At 37.2% G+C, this 15,058-nt stretch overlaps 1 protein-coding gene across 4 annotated transcripts in view; it reads left to right on the top strand.

Moving 5' to 3' along the window:
• DYM (dymeclin) overlaps nucleotides 1-15,058 on the top strand; it is a 233,669-nt gene that overhangs the window by 145,216 nt on the left and 73,395 nt on the right. Inside the window, exon 14 of one of the 4 annotated variants that reach the window (XM_036419857.2) lies at nucleotides 963-1,127. The exons of the other annotated variants lie outside the window; for them this stretch is intronic. Coding sequence (XP_036275750.1) covers nucleotides 963-1,127 — 165 coding nt within the window. The remainder of the gene's footprint in view (nucleotides 1-962; nucleotides 1,128-15,058) is intronic. 4 annotated transcript variants of the gene reach the window in all.

Here is a 15,058-nt window from a genome sequence, read left to right as displayed (position 1 = left end):
GACATTGTGAGCCCTGATTTTAATTACCACAGTAGAATATGGGGTCAGAAAAATAACTATGTCATAAATGTGAAAGTGTTTTTTTCAAAATTTTTCATGTATTTATATCTGAAAAGCATAACAAAAAGTTCTTAATTAGTGGGGGTTTTGTTTTTACTGTCTCAGTGCTTTTGCCTCTTCTAGAATGTCAGAGTTGCTATCATACAGTATGCAGCCTTTTCAGGTGGGCTTCAAAACCTAGCAATATGCCTGTAAGGTACCTCTGTCTTTTCATGGCTTGATAGTTCATTTCTTTTTAGATTTGAATAATACTCCATTGTGGGCATGTACCACACTTGGTTTACCCATTCACATACTGAAGGACATGTTAATTGCTTATAGTTTGTCAATTATGAATAAAGTTGCTATCCACACTCATGTGCGGGTTTTTATGTCAACATACATTTTTCAGTTCATTTGGGTCAATACCAAGGAGCATACGGGGAGAGTATTTTTAGCTTTGCAAGAAAACCAGAACTCTTCCAGAGCGGCTGTACCGCTTTGCCTCCCCACCAGCAGCGAACGAGAGTTCCTGTGGCTCCACATCGTCACCTGCATTTGGTGTTGGCAGAGTTCCAGATTTTGGCCATTCTGACGGCTGTGCAGCGCTGTCTCCTTGTTTATATTTGTATTTCTTTCATAACATGTGATTGGAGCATCTTTTCACATGCTTATTTGCCATCCCGTATATCTTCTTTGGTGAGGTGTCTGGTTAGGTCTTTTGCCCATTTTTTAATTATGTTGTTCATTTTCTTTCTTTTTCTCTTTTTTATGTTCTCTTTTAACAGCTGTTCGTTTATTTTTTTCCCCTTTGGGCACCATCTAATGAAAATACACAGAGCTTTGAGGACATTGAGAATGATTTATTTTTTCAAAGGAAAACTCCTTTCTTTCTGTTTTTCTCCTTTTACCTTGTCTTTCAGTTATACCTGCCGCCACTTGCGGAGATATGTTTATGTGTTGGACAAACTGTATTTCCCCCACTCTCACTGTTCTACGCTTCAGCATTGCTTCTCGAGCTTCAGTGACAATGGAGAGGAACTCTTGTCTTTAACTTGCTCTCACATTCTCAGATCCTATGCTTCCAGGTTATTAACCTCTGCTGTCCATTTTCTGCATGCTGCATGCTGTGTATGACTGGTAATTGCATGTTTAAATGGGACACGCCAATTAAGTGATTGAAGAGGAAATTTATATTTGGAATGATACTAATTCTTTAAAACAATAGCTGGGATTTGTTTGCTTACTAATGTCTTCTTAAGTACATTATAGTATGTTTCATGGGAGAGAGAAAAGCTTTCAACCACCGAGTTGTCATGTCAACTTGAAAGAACTTTTCTGTACTTTACTCCATTTGGGTTTAATTTATAATAGTTGGGAGTGCTCAGGTTTGCATATGAAATAGACTCTACAGTTAATTGCATATGAATTTTGAGTTCTCTTTCTTGCTCTGCAAGCACATCTGAGAGCTGGCTGTCAGGTTCCACCCAAGTTTCTATCGAGGCTCATTCAGCTAAGCAGATGTGATTTTACAAGAAGGTAGAAATTATCCATTGGGGTCTTATACTTCTCACTCATTTTATTTATACAAAGAGTAGGTATAAAGTCAACAATTTGCAGCATGTCATGGGTAAATGTGAATTAAGCATAATGATGGTGAGAGTAGTAAGAAAGAGGGAAGCCAGCAATCTCAAGTATCAGAAAAAAATGTGCACCTGCTGTTCAGTGAGTATCATGCTTCAGCATAGAGGGACAGTATGACATTACTGCTGTGTACTTTGTAGTTGACATTTTGACACACATTTTCTATAAATCGGAGATGACTTAAATGCTACAGTGATACTATTGGGCCTACGATAGGAGAAATCAGAAAAAGTTTAGTGTTGAGATCATCCCCTTTTAATGGTGTCGCTTCTCAGAGTTACTGTTAACTCGGGGCTTTGGTGTGTTGCTGCCTGATGCTAGAAAGCTGAGAGAACCTCGGCAGTGCTTTACAGTTATTCTCTACCAAGTAGCGATTAGAAACAGTACGTTCTCTTGTTATAAAGTTAAGCAGGTGGGGGCATAGAACTCAGAATCTATTGAAAATCATGGGTCTTCTTTTCAAATAGCAAAAACAGAAGAAGTTGTTTCTAAATTCAGAGTTTCCATGCACCGGGCTTCTAGTATTATATAGGGGAAAAAATAAGTAGAAATATGGAAAACATTTGATAAGTGTAAAAAGTATATAGTGCTATTAAGCCAAATGTATGAATTATATCCATATGGACAAGAACTAGAGATTGTATAAAATAGTTGTGGAATATTAGTAAAATATACATGACATTTCTTCTTTAAGTAATTTTAAATTTATTTTTTAGGCATTTAAAAGCATTGTACACATTTAAATTATAAGTTTCTTCTCTCCCTTTCCTTTGCCCTCCCTTCACTGCCCAAGTTAAATATGTTTTTGCCTTTTCCCCCTCCTTCCAACATAATGTAGTATCATTTTATTAATCGGCAAAGAGCTGAAATGACTAATAGGAGTCTTCTGGTCTGTAGTCCCAGAAGATTTTTCCCCCCATGGCTTATTTTAGAATTTTTATAAATTCTTTTTCTTTTTAACTGAATAGGTCTGTAATTCTAAGGGAGCACAACATTAAATCTTTCTTTAAACCGTGGCACTTTCAAATTTAGGAGTGTTTTTTACTTATGTGGTATGTCTTGTGGTTTAACAAATCACATCAGGTGCCATTTTTCGCTCTGAAAGGATTGCATCTTCAGTCTAAACTAAGACAGTGCTCAAATGAGTTTTCTTAAAAGAGTTTTTAAATATTGCTAGAACAGCCTTGTCATAGTGTATGCTGCTCACTAAATCTGTATTGAATAAATATTTGAAGCCATAGTAATAATTTTTCATATGATACTGTCTTAATAATTCTGTTGTGGCTATGTGCTTTATTGATTTCTGTGCCACTTCTGTGGCATGAAATGAAATGTATTATCCCGCTTAAACCATTATGGTTTCCTTTTGAGTTACTTATTCACTACTCGATTCTGTCATCAGGCTTCTTCCATTTTCTGTAATGTGTTCAGTCTGAAGATTTACTGCTTTAGTACTCAGTGCCATACAACTCAAAATAGGACAGGTAAATCCAGATCAGAAAACTTGGGAAGAATAAACAATAGACAATTAATGGTTTTTAAAAATCACTTTCCTATGTATTCACTATGTTTCTTAGTTTGGGGATTAGAGGTTTTGTTTTTCCATCTCGAGAATTACAGGGATGAATCACTGCTGTGTGTTCTGAGAAAGAGAGAAGGGCAAAGCTTGACACACCTGGTCTCTGCTGGGTCTCAGCTGAGGTGGACAGCTTTGCCCCGCGCCCTTCTCTTGGCAAGTGTGACAGCATATTGCTGGCTTTCTTCCCACCTTTTTTGCATTTCTTTGTGGGCTCGATTGCTTTAAACTTTAGAATTCCTTCAAGTTTGATCCTAAGGTCTTCTCTTTTTACTTAAATTCTCACCTTGGGCATTTTCATCTCCTTCTGTGACTTTACTTGTCACCCATATACCAATGCTTCCCAAATCGATAACTCCAGCTGACATTCTGAGCTCGGTCCCCTATTGTCAGCTGCTGTAATTTGCCTTCATGTTAACATCACCACTCAGACCTCTCACAGGCCTCATCTCTCAGGGGAAGTCTTAACCTTTCTCTACAAACCTTTTCTTTCAGTCTCCTCAGTCAGTGGTGCCTCTATCCATCAGGTTGCCTGTGCTCATCACATAAGAATCATCAATATTTACTTTCCTCTCCCCCCCTCCTCCATCCCCCATGTCCATCCTCATTCTATCCATTTCAGTTCTGGATCCAAATATGTAACTGGAATCTCTCCTTTTCTCTCTACCTGTTACCAGCTCCTCTCCCTCAGGTCACCCCTACCTCAGACCTGGACTGTGAAAGCCTCCTGTCCTGTTTCACACCTCCCTCCCATCACTGCCACTCCTAACTCTTCATCGAGCAAGCATCTTCAGATCGTGGAAATCACATGGTCTCTTCCTTGCTTAAAATCCTCCAGTGGCTCCCCTCTGCCCTCAGGGTGGTACCTTCTGTCGCTCACAAGTTATCTTTTCCTGGGTGTGCTGACCCTTTTCCACCTCAGAGCTTTTTACGTGTCCTTTCCTGTCTAGATTGTTCTTTTCCCTGCTCTGTATTCCTTACCCTTGTTAATTCCTCAGACAAGTTTCACTTTCTCCCCAAACCTGTTGTTACACTTAATATGCTATTTTGTCTCACACACGTCCTTTCTTTTTCTGTCTCTCTCCTAGAGTAGACGTAAACCCACAAGGGCAGAAAATGTATGCTTTTTCAATCCACCAATCCCTAGCACCTACGCAATACTTAGATACACAATAGGTGCTTCATATTTGCTGAGACTGGATGATTTTAGTTTATTACAGGTAATTTTTTGCAGACTTGCTTAGTCTAATAATGAGCATTTCTTCAGAAGGTTACTTGACCAGAAACTGTAAGATCCTGTTAAAATGCTACTACTCCTCAAAATAGCATCCAAAATAGCATCATTAGATAATGAAGTATTCTGGTTATAGTTTCCATAGATACCTAGTAAAATTGCCTGGCAAAGGAAGGCTCTTTAATTCTTGAATATATAGAATTGCATTTCTTTTGTCTCTCAACTAAGTATTTCTAAATTTTCCACTTTTTATTTTTATTTTTATGGTAAACCATAACCATCAAAGCAATTTCAGCATGCTTCGAAAGATGCCTCATAAAAATACAAAAATGACATTTCCTATGGCCACTCTAAATAAGCAGAAGAAATTCAGAGGGAAAAGTAAAATTATTTTACATTAAATTTGCCTCTTGAAATTTAAATACAATACTGGAAAATTAGTTCTAAATAGAGGTATTTGGCAAAAATAAATTATGGAAGCTAGCAGCAGTAATAGTAGTAATAGAATGAAATTTTAGAAATTTAGATAAGAATTAAGGAAGTTTATCACTGTATGTATTAAAAATGTTAATGCACTTTTTTAAAATCCAAAATTACGTAGTGGAGAAGGATACAAATTTATTATACTATACCCAATTGGCAATGTTTAATAAAATATTTTATATATATATATATATATATATATATATATATATATATATATATATAAAAGCCTAAGTGACCATATGACCAGACAGTGCTCTTGAAGGAGCTGCCCCTGGTGGTGATGTGCTCCCACAGCCAACCTCCCATGGCCAGCCAAGGTCTTGTGATCCCTCCCCCTGGCCGGCTGCCCCAATCAGGACTTAGCCCCAATTGCTCACCAGGCTGAGGGACCCCACCCTTGCATGAATTTGTGCACCAGGCCTCCAGTGTTACCTATTAGAATATTGGTAAGGTTTATAGTATTGAAAACCAAAAGTAACATGAAAACCCGACTCAAAGTAAATGCTACACTGGCCTGCCATAATGATTTTCACTGAAACGTCACTGAGTTATATTGCACAATTTATTGGCCAAAGGGAAGAAATTTAGATTAAATCAATAAATATGTATAACCAAAGATACTTATTAAGTAAATTTTAATGTGCAAAAAAGGTATGGGAATTTTGACATATGGAAATAAAATAAAGAAATAATATAATCTTAGGAAACAACGATATGAAATTCTTAGGATCTAGATTTTATTGGTAAAGGAGGGACTCAAGTCTTAGCTGATGTACCTGTGGGTATATAAAAGTAACCAACATTCCTGAAGAACAACACCCTAAATAACAAAATTAAAATTTCTCATAAAGTTTAGACTATATATGGAGGATTTGGAATGGATACAAAGTTCTTCCAATTGGATGCCGTTCCCCTCAGGCTTCCATTTGCAGGGAATTTCATGTACATATTCAGACATGCAGACTTGCATAACTGCTTATTATAGAAATATTCTTGGTAACTAAATGTCTAACAGACTTAAACATACAGCGTTTCCCGTATATGGAAGAAAAGTGATTCCACCCACTCTCCCTGCCTTGGCACGTCATGATGCCAGCCTTTACATTTATTTGACTTCCCGAATTTAAATAGGCGGTGATGTAAATCAGAAGTTAATGTTTCATCTACTAGCTCTAAGTAACTAAATCATCATGCTCAGGATGAGCAAAGTGAATCTCTTCAATTTGGTCAAAGTAGGAATGGCATTTACCCTAACCCTATCCCTCTGAGTTAGCTAGACAATGAAATGATTTATCTCTATCTTACTAAAGAGGAGGAAGTAAAGAAGGACAGAGAGAAGCTAGATGGTTTGGGAAGGAGCACAAAAGCTGGAAGTAGAATCCAAGTTTCTGGAGTTCTTGCTCTGATCAAAGTCTCATCTCCTTGAATGTCACCGCATTATGATGTAAGATAAATGCGTCTCCCCATACGTGTGCTTAAGGAGTTATTCTCAACAGGTAGCTGCTTTTTTCTCAAATTTCACATATTGAGACTTTAAAATTTCATTTCAATCCTGTTACCTTTTAAATCTCCATCTTACAGTTTTGAGCTGGAAGGGGAATTGAGTTACTAATTTTCTTAGGCATTTTCTATGCACATTCTTATATCGATCTTAAACTAGAGTCAGATATGCTCCAAGAGACTGCTTGTTTCACACAACAGCTCTACAAACTAGCTTCTATAAGAGGCAGGTCATTAAAAATTAAATTTTAAATGAACTTTAGATGTACTGTATAGATTTCCTAAAGGCTGTGTATTAGAGAGAGCATACATATAATTTTCTTTGTCCAGTAGTGGTGATAATAGTTAATATTTATTGAGCTTTTGCTCTGTAATGGACATTCTTCTCATTATTAACTATTTTTATTTTAATCCTCAAAGCAACTCTGTGGATAGCTAATATTAATACCCCCATATTATAGATGAGGGAACTGACACACTGATTTATAATACCTTGCTAGAAGACACCAAAGTCAGTATTAAAACCCAAATATTCTAGGTATAAACGCCACACTTTTAACCTTATATTGCCTCCAAAGAAGACTTTTCATAATAACATGATTTTATTAAATAACTTTGTCCTTAAAATAATTTCAACCCATCTTAGAGCCATCTATAAGCTTGATATTATTTGATGATTATACATTTTTAACATTTGTGTTTAAATTATTGAGCTTCTATTTTCTACTTACAATTTTAATTGGAGATACTTTTAAAAACTGGCTAGACCTGACCTGTGTGGCTCAGTTGGTTGAGCATCATCCCATTTACCAAGAGGTCACCAGTTTAATTCCCAGTCAAAGCACATGGCAGGGTTGCAGGCCTGCTCCCTAGTTGTGGGCGTGCAGGAAGCAGCCCGTCAGTGTTTCTCTCTCTCTCCCTCTCCCTCTCTAAAATCAATAAAAACATTTAAAAAAAATAAAATTCAAAATTGGCTTCAATTTAAAATTGAATTGTAGACTATAGAAACAAGAAACTCAAAGCTGTATTATTTGGTCTAAATTCTATATGTACCATTACATTGGGTTTCTATGCTCCATACATGCAGTTCTTTTTCAAAACCACTCATCCTTATAAAAGTTCACAGTGTTGTATCCCAAATGTCTAAGTTTGGTTCTAATTTTTTTATATAGGTTTGATTTTCCACCTTCAAAGTAATAGTGGTTAAATATTATTCTTAAAAGATTCCACAAAGTAAACATTGGCAGGTTTTCACTGTTAAACTGAAGGATAAGTTTTATATTTTACTTAACACTGGGAAAAGAAAAAATGAGATCAATTAGCTATTGAATATAATTTCTAACAGTGGCTAAAAGTCTCATGGATTCCTTGTCATTCCTCTCTTTAGTCACTAGCAATTACGTCATTCTTCTAACTTTAAATAAACAAGTAAGCAGAAGCTACTCTGGCGGGTTAGAAGTATAGTTACTATTGATACAGCAAACAAGTTCTAGAGGCCTTGGAGCTTGGGAGTGAGGAAGCTGATGGGAAGGTGCCTGGCGGAGGAGCGGGAAGGGAAAGGCATGGGCGTGCTCCCTGGAGGGAGAGCCCCTGGGTCCTCCATCCTAAGGCTTTGTGTTTTTTTGTTTTGTTTTTTACAATATATTTCTTCATTGACTTTAGAGAGGAAGGGAGAAGGAGAGAGAGATAGAAACATCGATGATGAGAGAGAGTCATTGATTGGCTGCCTCCTGCTTGCCCCCTACTGGGGATCGAGCCCTTAACCCAGGCATGTGCCCTTGGCTGGAATTGAACCTGGAACCCTTCAGTCCGCAGGTCGACACTCTATCCATTGAGCCAAACCAGCTAGGGCAGGAAAGAAAGCTTTGATTTTCATTAGTTTTAAAATATTCCTTCTCAAGAAGCACTGTCCCCTGATTTCTGTGACTAGAGCTAAGCAGCAAATGTAAGAGGTATCCAGGCTATCAAAATTTGCATAACTGTTGGTGTGACTATGGTAAGAGTTTGTGGTATTTTCTGTTACTGTCTAGAGAAACGTCATTTAATCTTCGCTGTCTGGTTTTCTAGCCCTTCCCTTCCCCCTCAAATATAATAATGATAATTGTAACCTGTTTGTACACTGAATCTGTACACATAAATAGCATGTGGTTCCACTGAGAGATATAATAATTCACCTGAGCTAGAATCATGGCATGCACTCAGAGGCATCGCATACCTGGACGTGCATGTCACTGCTGCATCTTTTCTTTAAGGGAGACCAAGTCAACCTGGCTTTAATTTGCAATGCCTTTCACCATCAAAATGTTGGTTGCATTTTCTGGTATAGGGAGAATGCTACCCCAGACAGTACAATGACCTCTTAAAATTATTACTTAATAACTTACTCAGCTCTAAAGTATCTGTAGGCTTAGATTTGAATTTGTTGGCACATGACTTAATCACTGCTTTATATATATTGGGATATATATATATATATATATATATATATATATATGTGTGTGTGTGTGTGTGTGTGTGTGTGTGTGTGTGTGTGTGTATAGCAGTGATTTATGTATATATATTCTTATTTGAATCTATGTTCCTTAATTTTACAAATTAAAGTGAATAAATAGTCACCTCAGAGGGTAATGTGGCTTTACTTGTTTACAACATGTGGAAATATGACATGCATCCTCATAGCAAAACTAAAGAACTCACTTTCCCAATAATGTGTGTTCTTTAGCATAAAGAAGCTTCTAAGTATTATCATGTTATTCCTGATTTGGTTCTGCAGGTGTTTTCTCTGATTTTGTGTGTTTAGAGAAGCCAATTTTCCCTCTTACATAATCAATTGGCATTTCTTCTGATGACCTACAGTTATTTTTCTTGCCTATTAATATTTGTTACTCAAATATTTTTCTGAATTTAGTTTTCACTATAATATTTTTAGATACATTATCTCTTTAAAATATCTTTTTGATTATCTATTTCAGCTTTGAATTTTAATCCATTGCTTGTTTTAAACAAACCATGATACTCAAAAATTACAGTGTTATCGAGAACTAATTATCTTCTTTGTTGAATATATAATTCTACCAAAAAACACAATACTTAGTGATGCAGGTGATCGGGGGATCTGGGAACCCTAAGGTCCATGACCTACTTTGGGTTCTTGGCTTCTTGCAGGAAAGAATTCAAATGTGAGCCAGCATGGGGTTTAAAGTGAAAGTGAGTATATTAGTGAAGCAGTGAGACAGTGTGGGCTGCTCCACAGACAACAGCCTTCTAGTCAGTAAGGGTGAGCATTCAGGATCTTCCTGGGAAAGGGATGGAGATTTCTCATAGAAGCTCTATTGACCACTGTCCTTAATGGGCTCTACGCTATCTCATTAATGTGGTTTTATCACATTCCTTAGACTAAATCACTAGTTTTGACCTAAAAGAGATGGCCTTTCATGAGCCACTTTATTTTTCTAATTTTTCTCTGTAGCAGATATCATTGTCCTTATTGCCAACATGGATAGACAGACACAGTGCTCAGAATTGGGCAAGTTGTAAATGATAGAAGCAGTGTAAGACCAGTGTTCCAGTTCATCAGTGTTCCCCGGGAGACTTGGAGTAATTTTTTTAGATCATATATTCCCAATGACTATGGTCTTCCTTTTGACAATCAAATACCCACATCTGACTCTTTGTCCCTGTATCTGTACCATTTGAAAGCAGTGGTTGGATTTACATTTTTTAGATCCCTCTGGATTATGCATTCTCTTTGGTTGTAGATATATCTGAAGTTCTACTTTTAAATTGTAAAGCTCATTAGGATTCACATTCTTTTTGATGTGCTGAATATGGTGAACCTCACAGTAGTGTAATAACAAAAACATTTAAAATTTGAGCCTCACGGTGGTTAATCTGATGGATTCACTCTATAAATAGGACAGGTGGGTAGATGGGTGACATCAGGTAGACTTCACTGATAAAGTGACTTTTAAAAAGTGATTTGAGGATAGATATTTGATGGATTAGCAGGCTGTTCCAAGTGAAGGGGGTGGCATGAAAGAAGATATAAGCAGGAGTAGGCGACAAAGACAAAGGGTTCATTTAGGGAAAAAGAATGGGGAGCAGGACAGGGTGTGGGGGGAGATGAGATCAGATGTATGAATTGGAAAAGAGTTGTGGAGCCATTTGGAGACAGGATAAAAGTTGTACTTTAAATGTTAAGAGAACCAACAATCCGATTAGAAGAAGTGTGGTGAATTTATACCCCCAAACGAAGCATGATAGCAGTTTAGTTCCATCATTTAATAAGAAAGACAGTGAATGGGCAGAATAAAAAATGAAGTTATTAAGTAGGTGACTATAAAATTTATTATTCAAACCTGGATTCTCTTTAATAATTCCATTAAGACAAATTCATAAATTGGGACTTGTTGACCAAATCAACACATATTCTGGGCATATAGTTATGCCATTGTTATTAATTATTTGGATTTCATTAGCATATCATAAAGAAGAAAAATTAAAATCCTGAGCTTTTAAAAGGATACATAATATTTAAAAATATATTTTTTTATTGATTTCAGAGAGGAAGTGAGAGAAACTTCAGTGATCTTTAATGATTCAGAGAATCATTAATTGGCTGCCTCTTGCACGCTTCCAGATTGGAAAGGGTACAGGCTGGGCTCACACACACACACACACATATCGAGTACACGGGTCTCTAGTTAATAAAATTATATAGAAATCAGGTGTACAATCTGTGATACATCATTTGTATATTGTATTGTGTGTTCACAACCCCAGGTCAAGTCTCTTTCCATCACCATTTATATCCCCTTTACCCTCTTCTTTCTACCCCATCATAATATTTCTTAAAAAACAAACAAACTGTAGTTAAGTGTCAGATTCTGGCCAGGACTAGTGGGACTCGTCCTAAGGTTGACTTACAGATGTTGTTGTTTTCATGGCAGTGTGGCCTGGTGCTTCGGTGTGGGGACAGGCTGCCAAGGCTTGAGTGCTAGTTTCCCACTGAGAAGCTGGTGGTCTTCAGCCAGTGAGGTAGAGATAATAGGAATCCTGCCTCTGGGTTGGGCCAGGTTTAAGTGAGAACTAATGTATGCAAAACACTTATCACAGGGCTAGTGAGCACCCAAATTCTGCTATTATTATTTCCCCCATGATTGCTGCAACCACTGTTTATTGGTGGTTAGCATGTTTTCAGTGTAAATTAAAGTAATAAGTACTTTAATTTTTTTCGTGTTTTTGGCAGCTTTCTGCCTTTTATTTGTAGTGATAATTCAGTCTGAAGGAAATAAGTTTAGCAAATTATTTTCCATTCTAGCTTTAATATGACACAGTTCACAACTCACTTTCTATCTACTACTTCTCACGTTTCAGAAGTAGATAGGTTTTTGCAGTTATATTGTTGAATTATTGAATGTAGTAATTCTCATGTTGCAATCTAGTCAGTCTTAAAAGATGTTTTCAGCAGCATTATGTTTTTCAAGTCCAATTTCTGTTCTGCGCAGATTGATGGTTGAAGAGTAATCATTTAATTTTCTGTTTTAAGTAAAAAAGCTAAAACTTACTTCTTCTCTAAAACAAACAAGCACCAGGTCACACTGCCATGAAAACAACAACATCTGTAAGTCAACCTTAGTGACGAGTCCCACTAGTCCTGGCCAGAATCTGACACTTAACTACAGTTTGTTTGTTTTTTGAGTAGGGGTGGGGGTCTTGCCAACTAAAAATAATGATATGATTTAGGTCTTTCAAGTTTTAAATAATCATTTAAAGAGATCCATGAGATTGTTACTGATAATTCAAGATGAACAGGTTTTTCTTTGGTCCACTTGTACTTACTATTTCTTTTTTCTAGAATACTCTTTCCCAGATATCTGTACAACTCACATCCTCACTTTTTTTAGGTCTTTGCTTAAATGTCACTTCTTCAGTGAAGCTGTCTCTGTCCCATCCAAAATCAGAAACCCTCTCCAGCACTCTTCATTTTTCTTTACCTTTATTTTATTACATAACAGTTATTTTAGAAGTACTGTGATAGTTCTCCATAGTTATAAGATAATACATTATTAGAGTAACTATCATCTTTAATCTTATAATGAAACAAAAATTTGTGCTTCTTGCTTTACTGGCATGGCTCAGTGGTTGAGTGTCGACTTATGAACCAGGAGGTCATGGTTAGATTCCCTGTCAGGGCCTGTGCCCGGGTTGTGGGCTCCATCCTCAGTGGGGGGCGTACAGGAGGCAGCCAATCAATGATTCTCTCTCATCATTGATGTTTTTTTTAATCTCTATCCCCTTTTCCCTTTCTCTCTAAAATTAATAAAAATGTGTTATAAAAAAAGAAAAAGTTTGTGCTTCTCTACTATCTCAGTAACTCAGTCATCAGGGAACTGAGCTTTTTTTTTTTTTTTTTATTGATTTGTTTATAAAAGGGGTTATGGAATGTTGAATATTCTTGGTGTGAAGTGAGTTGCGTTGGCCATGGCTAAGATCAGAATGGCAGTACTGCTGCAAGTCCAGCCTTCTGGGGAAAAGGCAAAGATATATATATTTTTTTCAGCGAAAGGGAAACTGTTGGTTCTGGAGGGCCAAGAACCCTAACCTGGGAAGGAGGAACTGCCTCATCTTCACCACATCCCTATGTGTGTTAGACATTTTGAGCTGCCATGACAAAATGCCGTAGACTGGGTAGTGTAAACAAGAGAAGTTTATTTTCTCACGGTTCCGGAGGCTGGAAGTCCAAGGTGAAGGTGCCGGCAGGACTGCTGTCCAGGAAGGGCTCCTCGGGGGTTGCAGCAGCCTTCTTGCTGTGTGCTCACATGATTGCTCTGAATGAAGGAGGAGCTCTCTGGTTTCTCTTCTTAGGACGGTACAATCCGGTTGGATCAGAGCTCCACCCTTCTGACTTCATTTAGCCTTCCTTTCTTCTTTACTCTCTCAGCCACACTAGAGATCAAGAGCTTTACCATATGAACTTTGGAGGTCCACATACATTCATTCCATAACACACTGCATCCCAAATTATTTCTACTTATCAATTTAGTTCAATTAAACAAACATTTTTTTAAGAACCCTTTAAACATACAGGTACTTGCTAAGTACAAAGGAGGCCAAAGTGAATTATTCCATGCTCAAGAAATTAGTATTTTAGTGAGGGAAGTAAGCATGAATACAACTAACTAGAAAAATGTGGTCAGTGTTTTCTCTAATTTTGAAGGGTGAGTAAAAATTTACTAGGCAGATTTTTGTAGGAAAGAGATGTTTAGGCCAGGAGGTTAGCATGAGCAAAGGTATGGAGTGTTCAGGAAGTGATCATTGTGGATAACGTGTCAAGTAAAATCGAGAGTGGTAGACTTGAACTAGAAATTAAGACTGCTTTGTGGTGTTTGTTTTCCATGAAGGTGTTATAACATTATCTGAAAAAAGTAGAGAATATCTAATATGTTGCTTTCTATAATGAAGAATAATGTTTTAGTAGAGTAGGAATGATTGGCATTATCTACAAGAAGCTATTTGTGCAAATAAAATATAGTGGTACAAAGACTAAATAAAAATACAACAGATCAAAGGATGTGGGATGCCACTAAAGCAGTGTTTAGGGGGAAATTTATAGCCTGAAATGCCTATATTGGAAAAGAAGAAAGGCCTCAAGTCAGTTATCTCAGCATCTTCCTGAAGAAACTAGAAAATGAGCAAATGAAACCAAAATAAGGAGACTAAAGACAAGAGTATTGAGCAGAAGTTGGTGATATAGAAAACAGAAGAGCAGAAGAGAATATCACTAAAACCAGAAGTTCATTCCCCAGGATCAATAAAGTCAATATGCCTCTAACCAAAATTGTGTGTTGAGTAATTTTTTACTATATCCCAGACATGTGAGTTATTGTGGAGACTCTGGATTCTATTATAAACCAATTGGTCTGTCTCTGATAGGACAGGGAATACATATTCTCCTTACTGGGGAATCAGGGATTAAATGGAAAGGCATTTACATAAAAATCAAAGATTTTAAATTGGACGATAAATATAGTACTGGGCTATCGCAAAACCATGGTGTGCCAAAGAAACACAATTTTCCATCAAGTTAAAATCATCTTCACCACGACTCCTTGTTTTCCTGCCAGAGCACATCTCTTTCTTTTTGAACATCCATCTAACCCCAACACCTTGCCTCCAGATGCTTTGCTCAGTTTCATGGCATGTGGCATCTCCACTGATTCTCCCAGCTAGAAACTATGTACTGACAGCTGGTGGTCCAGACGCAGCCCAGAGAGGATCTGAGTATTGTTTGCACAGTATTGTTAAAAAGTTAGAATTTGTTGCTAATATATAACAGTTTCGGAGTTGGGATAGCCAGTAACCAAGAGCCCATACTCCTACGTGCCAGTAATTAATTGGAACTGACCAGTGGCCTTTTCCTTAGTCTTCCTATTAAGATTTTTTACATTAATTTTCTCATTTAATTATTACAGCAACCCTTTATTTAGCAGCTGTCACTGTCATCCCCCAGGAAACAGTCTCAGAGAAGCGAAGCGCCCAGGTTTCCTCCGGTAGTTAGTGAAGGACTCGTGTTTAAG

This window comes from Pipistrellus kuhlii, unplaced genomic scaffold, assembly GCF_014108245.1.
Source record: "Pipistrellus kuhlii isolate mPipKuh1 unplaced genomic scaffold, mPipKuh1.p scaffold_m20_p_6, whole genome shotgun sequence".
Classification (NCBI taxonomy): domain Eukaryota; kingdom Metazoa; phylum Chordata; class Mammalia; order Chiroptera; family Vespertilionidae; genus Pipistrellus; species Pipistrellus kuhlii.
This window is presented reverse-complemented; position numbering and strand designations above follow the sequence as displayed.